This window comes from Genypterus blacodes, unplaced genomic scaffold (assembly GCF_046128005.1).
Source record: "Genypterus blacodes isolate CSIRO-AG114 ecotype Tasmania unplaced genomic scaffold, CSIRO-AGI_Gbla_v1 ptg000057l_1, whole genome shotgun sequence".
NCBI classification, from domain to species: Eukaryota; Metazoa; Chordata; class Actinopteri; order Ophidiiformes; family Ophidiidae; genus Genypterus; species Genypterus blacodes.
In genome coordinates, this window is record NW_027466869.1 from 3,090,715 (window position 1) to 3,097,665 (window position 6,951).

Sequence of the window (6,951 nt, forward strand, 5' to 3'; positions counted from 1 at the left end):
TGGTGTTATGTCCACTGTCCCACCGCTGCCCCCTACCGGAGATGTGAAGTATTGTACTCAACATCTGGATGCTGTCTGGTCGCCCCAGCGGATGGAAAATAAATCAGTGGTAATAATCAATAATTAACTGGCAATAATCTATAATAATAAATGTAAGTGACTCATTCAATAATTGCTTTTTTTACTTTATTACAAACGCAAAGCAATTCGGTGCAGTATGTCTAAACATGGTTGAGCATAATGAATAGTTTATAAACAAACTTCAGTACACAGGGTCTAGAACCTCTGAACCGCTGAATTTGGCCAGGTGTCTGTATGTTACTCTGGCTATACCTTGTGTAGTAAGTGTCCCAACATCAACATACCAAGACAGATCTACAACTGTCAATAACAGCTGCAGAAGTAAACCTAAGAAGAATCAACGCTTTGGGATAGCTGAGCAGAATCGACATAATGAAATAAAATTAAATGATTAAATGAAGCACACAATATCAAAACAATTCTGGCTCCTGATTTATGCAGTATTACAAATCACTCCAAGCGTAAACTACCAGCCACTAGCATCAAACATGATCCCAGAAGCTTGGGTGTGGTTTTTGAATCTGAACAGAAGTATTAATGTGATTTGACAAACATTTAAACATTTAAACATTATATGGCTTGTTTGCTCCATAGTTCAGCAGTCTGGGATCCAACAAATCCCAGGATCACAAAATCAGTGTACTGGGGAGTGCAGAAGATAAGTGGCACAGGCTAAATGTGTGTAGGCAGTACACACCCCTGTGTGTGTGTCGAGGGGACAGAAGAACAAGACAAGACCATCAATATTAGATACTAGAGTAACACACCTCTCCTTATATGGTGATTTATATCAATAAAGGGAAAACTGAGGTGCCGGATCCAAATCTAAAGGATTCCCGTTATCGATGATGAAGAACACATGCAATCACCAACGATGAGAAAGAATGTAAAAGCAAGTTCAATCGAAATCAAAACATGACTATATGCTTCACATTTTTCACCATTACACATTATAATTAAGTGTTTTCATAACGGCTGTAGCACAATAAAAGACCCAAATGTTGGAGCCTTTTCTTCTGTCACCCTCAACTTGATTTAAATATCATGGCCCATTTCTACATTGTATCCATTCCTTTCCTCTCTGTATAATATTTCCCACCTGTTTGGCCGTTTGAGTGTCAATTCTCTTTCTATACCAACTTGTTTATCATTATTCATCATGAGGTGTGTACAGCTATCTTCCCTGGTAGCAGAGTTATTGGTGCATCATGGAGCCCAGGGCCAAAAATGGGATATAACTTCTCATCAAACTTGTGTGTTAAAGTGACCAAGTGCTGCGACGTCCCCCCGTCCCAGAATGACACCTCTCCTTTCTCTATATTCAGCTTGACACGGATCCTCTCTGGACGCTGCTTCACCTCCAGATTTGTGCGCTCCTGTGTTAAGGCGGTGTAAACCCCTTTAGTCAGCCCTATGGACCACACGCCACGGCTGGCAGAGACGGTGAACTTCTTTTTCCGGACCACCGACTCCTTACACACTCCCACAATCCACTTGGGGTTTTGACCCACAAACACGTCCCATTTGTGTTTGCCGGAGGTGAAGCCTTCAGCGCCCAGGATGAAGACGCAGGGATCAAAACGCTCGGGGTTGTCGGGTACGTTTTGCGGCTCGGTGCTTTCTTTCACGCCGGTCAGGTCAGCATTCAGGGACAGCCAGGGAGAGGCTGTGTTTGGGTCCAGCACCACCGGGTCTGCACACACCGAACAAGATGGAAGAAGAATATTAATACCTACAACCAAGTTAAATTGATTAGACAGCAGCTATAAAACCAGTATTTCCTGGGGCCATCATTGTATTATAGATATTGAACACACACACACCTTGGTCACACACACAGAGCAAACCAAGCCACCTAAATCTAACTGACTCACGGTATTTGACGTGAGCCTGCAACTTCTTCCAGATGTTGAAGCTCAAAGAGCCGACGTGCTTGCCCATGCTCAGGAGACTGTCATCGGGCAGAGCGGGGTCTTCGTTTGTCCACTGGGCTCTGGAGAAGAGACGGCGACACGTGAGCACGTTTTATCAAACAGAGGGAATTTGACAGGCGTCTGAAACTAAACTAAAGTCTTTTATCACCAGTTCACAGGGAAATGGAGAGGAGATGTTATTGTACATTTTGCAGTTGCGTACCTTCTTTTTAAATCCTGATAGTTCTGAAATACAAAAGACATTAATTGTGGTTAGTTTAAAGGCTTTACTGGAGGTAAACAGCAGTTACACAGCAGCAAACAAACCCAGTCAAGCTGCCTCCTCTTACCCGCACTAGAGGCAGATCCTCATTCCCCATCTCTCTCTTCAGAGAATCAATCAGCTTGGCCAGATCAGAGACTTCTTTGTTTATTGTGGTTATCCAATCTTGTGCAGCAGCGATCTTCTGCTCCTCTTCATCGGCCAACGCTTTCAGACGGAGAGCTTCATCGGTGACGAGCGCTTGGCGGAGCATCTCAAACTCCACCCTGATCTGCATCTCTGCCTGTCCGGCCTGAGACTGCGTGGAGCCAGGTGAGAAGAGAGAGAGAGTTCACAAAATCTGGAATGAGGATAATTCCAACACCACATCATCATCTTCACGTTAGCAGCTGTACCTTGATGTGTTCCACTGTGTTGCCAAGTTTATGTGTCATTTTCTTGTATGATGACACCTTTTTTTCAAGGATCTGGACTTTGTAGTTAAGCTGCTTCTGCAGGATGAGAAGTAAGTAGATTTAATACTCCGGCAGAAACGCACTTCACTACATTACATTACCATCATTTGGCAGACGCTTTTATCCAAAGCGACATGATGGCCCCAGCGACTTAGATTACATTACCACCGAGCAATTTAGGGCTCGGTGCCTTGCTCAGGGGCACCTCGGCAGGGACTCGAACCGGCAACCCTCCGGTTCCCAAGCGGAAGCTCTACCCACTGAGCTACTGCCTCCCTTACACTACAGACTTAAATCCAGACATTTCCTTCTATTCTTTGTACCCAAATGCTTGATGATCTGTAATCATTCTATGGAAAATGTGAATCCCACTTGAATATCAAACCCCAGCAGTGTCAGACCGTCAGGAACAACACTGGATGACACACTCTTGACCCGAAGAGGACGAACTAGACTGTCATGAACGTGAGACTGAATAAACTCACTCACATAACAACTACGGTTATTAATACAGAAATAAATATTATGTGTAAAGTGACAGGGATTGTGGGGTGCTGGCACTCAACCCAGATGTTTACACTCTGTGGAACTGAAGCAGATAGAAGCCATATTAGTCCTATACCAATGTAATAAAACATGGAGACGTATCTGGAGACAGAGTACACAGTCAAACCCACCTTACACTGGGCCGCTCCGTCTCTGAGCTGCAGCAGCCTGTGGGTGCTGTGCAGGGTGACACACTCCACACACAAGGGCTCCTCGTCCTTCTCGCAGTAGAGCTCCAGCTCCTTGTGGTGCACGTTGCACAGATCCACGTCGCTCCATCTCTGCGGCGGCCGCCAGCGCGTCTCCTGGAAAGTCTCACACACTCGACCGAGCGCACGGACGGGCACGGCCTCGTCTTCCTTAAAGACTTGCCTGCACACCGGGCATTTGCTGTTGGCCTTCGCGCATCCCTGCAGACACTCCCGGCATAAGGTGTGGGTACAGAGGAGCACCACCGGGTCCCGGTAGATGCAGCGACAGACGGGGCAGGTCAGGTCCTCCGTCAGGGGGATCGATCCTTCACACCCGTCCTCCTCCATACTCTCAGCCATGGCTCACCGGCCCTTTGCAGGAAGTGCGCCGGATACTTTCGCTTTTAAACACGCGCAGCGCAGGAGGACATTCAGACGGACAACACTCACCTAAGCTCCGTGCGGTATGTCCAGACACTCACAAAAAGTTATGTAAACTGAATAAGGCAGTAAACAAACACTGACATGCATACAAACACACTCAGGTGTCAGTTGCCGTTCCTGACTGCCGTGGTAAACACTTCTGCCCTCTAGTGGAGCTAGAGGATATAGCAGTAGTCTTTTCCTTCTTCTTCCTTTTTAGAGTTTGTTGACAGTTGACAAACCAGCTAAGTGTTACATTACCGCCACCAACTGGACCGGAGATTTCTGCAGAAAATAAAGAAGGAAGAAGGACGGTAAACGAAATAAACAAACACGGGGCGATATTTTCAGGTTCATCGGGCTGCTAATGTCGAGTTGTGTGTAACATTAATGCTAATAATAATTTAGATGATATTCGTGTTGAAAACGGCGGATGTACATACATGCGTGTCTGCGTAGGAGGAGGAACATGTGTATGTACGTCTGTGCACCTGCGTGGTTACAGAGGAAGTGTGTGTGTGTGTGTGTGTGTGTGTGTGTGTGTGTGTGTGTGTGTGTGTGTGTGTGCGTGCGTGCGTGCGCGCGTGTGTGCGCGCGTGCATCCATGGGTGTCTGACTAAGGGGGCGAGCTTGTCTGTATGTTGTGTTTACAAATTATTATAAAGTGTCACTTTATAAATATATTGTAAAAAGAAACAAGAACTAGTAGAAAACTAAAAAGAAATAGAAAGAAATACAATACAACACAAAATTACAACGGTTGACAGTGTATGCACTGTACTGTGTGCGCGTGAGCCTGCGTTCGTTCGTGGTATAGATAAATGTCCAGGAGGCACGATCCCTTTCACATTTGGTGCATTGAAGGTGCATGAAAGTATTAGCAAAGTGCAAATGTCACTACACAGGAAAACCTCTGAGGTGTTGCGGTTTTCAGTTTCAAGTAATTCAGACAGAGTTCAGTTCGATGAATCATATTTTAAGTAATATGAAACGCGAATTTGATTTGTCTTGTGTTGTTTCCACTCAGGTTTTTCTGTTGTTGAGAATTCAATCTTTTCTATTTCTTATAAATTGATGCATCACAATTGATGAAGTTCTTTTGACATTAAAATGAGGCAATGCAAAGCAGTTTCTGCAACAGTTTGAGCTCTTTATAAACATTACACCAGGGTCCAGAAAGCTTGTTTAGATGCTGTCACCTCTGCACCACGAAGTCAGTGTAACAAAAACATTGGAGGAAGGTGCACACTCAGGAGGGTGCACATGTTTTGTTGAGTTCTCCAGCATAGCAATGCAGTGGAACAACAAAAAAGTAGAGTCAGAGGAAGGAAAAACCATCACAATGTGAAAATAGTTTTTTTTTTAAGGTTTCGATGCTTTCAGTTCCTCTGGTGATATGTTATACAAAATATGTTATAAAAATGTGGTAAGTCAAAAGTTTACATCATCATCATCCTCATCCTCATCATCATCATCTGCTGTGTGGCAAACATAAATCTGCCATTATTGCTTTGATTCAGCTCTCAACATGGAGGAAAACAGCATAAATCAGTCCCATGTGTTTTCTCTTCTGTTTTTTTGGCTGAACATCATAAACACTAAGTCAGATGAAGTTTGGCAGAGAAAAAAAACAATGAAGCCATGATGGAAAACATGAATGAGCCTGATCAAAGTACAGAGATGCAGAGAGAGTCACAGATAGAGAGGGAGACAGACAGAGAGAGAGACTGAGCTGACACTCTGGTGACCACTTCATCTGTGGGGATGTTCAAATGAAACATGACACTTCCACAGCACTAAATAGGACCCAATGATGTTTTTCAGCTGCTCTGGCTGAAACCATAAACACTCCGGCACTTTCCAGATCCCCTTTCCTGTCTGAACTAGTGAAACCAATGTCACAAACTGTTGCATGTGACCCAGCACTGATAAACCTACAGGCAATATCTGACCTGAGTTACTGTCACCGGACGAGATCTTTACGTGTGTTGTATCAAAACCTTATATGTACGTCTGCTAAAATGACTGAATGTACAATGTAGATGCAAAAACATCAGGCTGCGGTTATGATGACATTGCCAGCTTGACTGTCAGCAGCTGCATGTTCAGGATCTGATGCACCAGAGAAAAAGGTGTGAAACAAACAGGAACACACTCACACCTTTTTTTTTTCAAAAAGGAAAAGCTCAGACGCAGGTGCACCCATGTGTGTCTGTCTGTGTGTGATAAACATCTGTGGTTTCTGGTAAGATAAGTTCAAATGTTAAGTGAAAATGATTTATGATGAGATTTTTGCACTGATATGAACAATAAAACAATTACATTTCCAGTTACATAACGCTGAAGTGTTGAAAAGGGGAAAAGTCTGTTAAGTTTCATGGCTTATAGTGAGTATGGTGAGTTCCTGTTGTATGTGTGTCATGTGTGTCACTTCATGTTCTGTCCATATGTCTCTGCACTTATCTCACACACCCTTTCATGCATTTATTGTTCTCGGCAATTCATATAGAACGTGTTTCAGAGAGAGAATAAGGAAGCCACAAAGATGAATGGGAAGCCACAGTTAAGACTGATAAGGAGGTTGAAAAAGTGTCTCTGACTGTTAATAATAACCTGGTTTATGCTTTATTCTAATATATTGTTTCTGTTACATGTATATGCCTTGGTGTTCTTTCTGGCTGCAAATAAAGTAGCTGACAAAGTGGCACCAGCTGTAAGTTTGATTGTTTGCCTCGTTCCAGATGTGCTGGAATTGCTAGAACATCAGATTTCAATTGAATGCAACATGAAAAACAACGGATGGATGGAAAATTAAGGTTTCCTCGGAAACTGTATCAGACATGTTATTCATCTCATTACCCTGCTGTAAAGTCCCCTCATGAGCATCAAAGAAAGAGTCAATAAACTAATAACTATTATTCTAATCTATAAGAATTTGATGCTTGGAATTTGAAAACACACCTTTTTAACTTTAATTAAACACAAACGTCTCCCTAAAGCAGGTTTTAGTGTTGGTAATGCCCCATTGATGACGTTTTTAATCACAGACTTGATTAATA

General features: G+C 43.4%; 1 protein-coding gene across 1 annotated transcript; it reads right to left on the minus strand.

The window, feature by feature from the left end:
- Positions 1-169: 169 nt before the first annotated feature.
- Positions 170-4,081, minus strand: trim35-28 (tripartite motif containing 35-28). The gene is made up of 6 exons (XM_076152745.1): positions 3,410-4,081; positions 2,673-2,768; positions 2,345-2,575; positions 2,218-2,240; positions 1,956-2,074; positions 170-1,774 (listed from the first exon to the last, which is right to left on the minus strand). The coding sequence occupies exons 1-6, from the start codon at positions 3,827-3,829 to the stop codon at positions 1,239-1,241; spliced, it is 1,425 nt and encodes a 474-aa protein (XP_076008860.1). The 5' UTR covers positions 3,830-4,081; the 3' UTR covers positions 170-1,238.
- Positions 4,082-6,951: the final 2,870 nt, after the last annotated feature.

Coding starts and splice junctions, on each gene's coding strand:
- trim35-28 (XM_076152745.1), bottom strand. CDS start 3,829: ATGGCTGAGAGTATGGAGGAGGACGGGTGTGAAGGATCGATCCCCCTG. Junction 2,769..3,409: donor ACGGAGCGGCCCAGTGTAAG/GTGGGTTTGACT, acceptor CTCATCCTGCAG/AAGCAGCTTAACTACAAAGT. Junction 2,576..2,672: donor ACACAGTGGAACACATCAAG/GTACAGCTGCTA, acceptor GGCTCCACGCAG/TCTCAGGCCGGACAGGCAGA.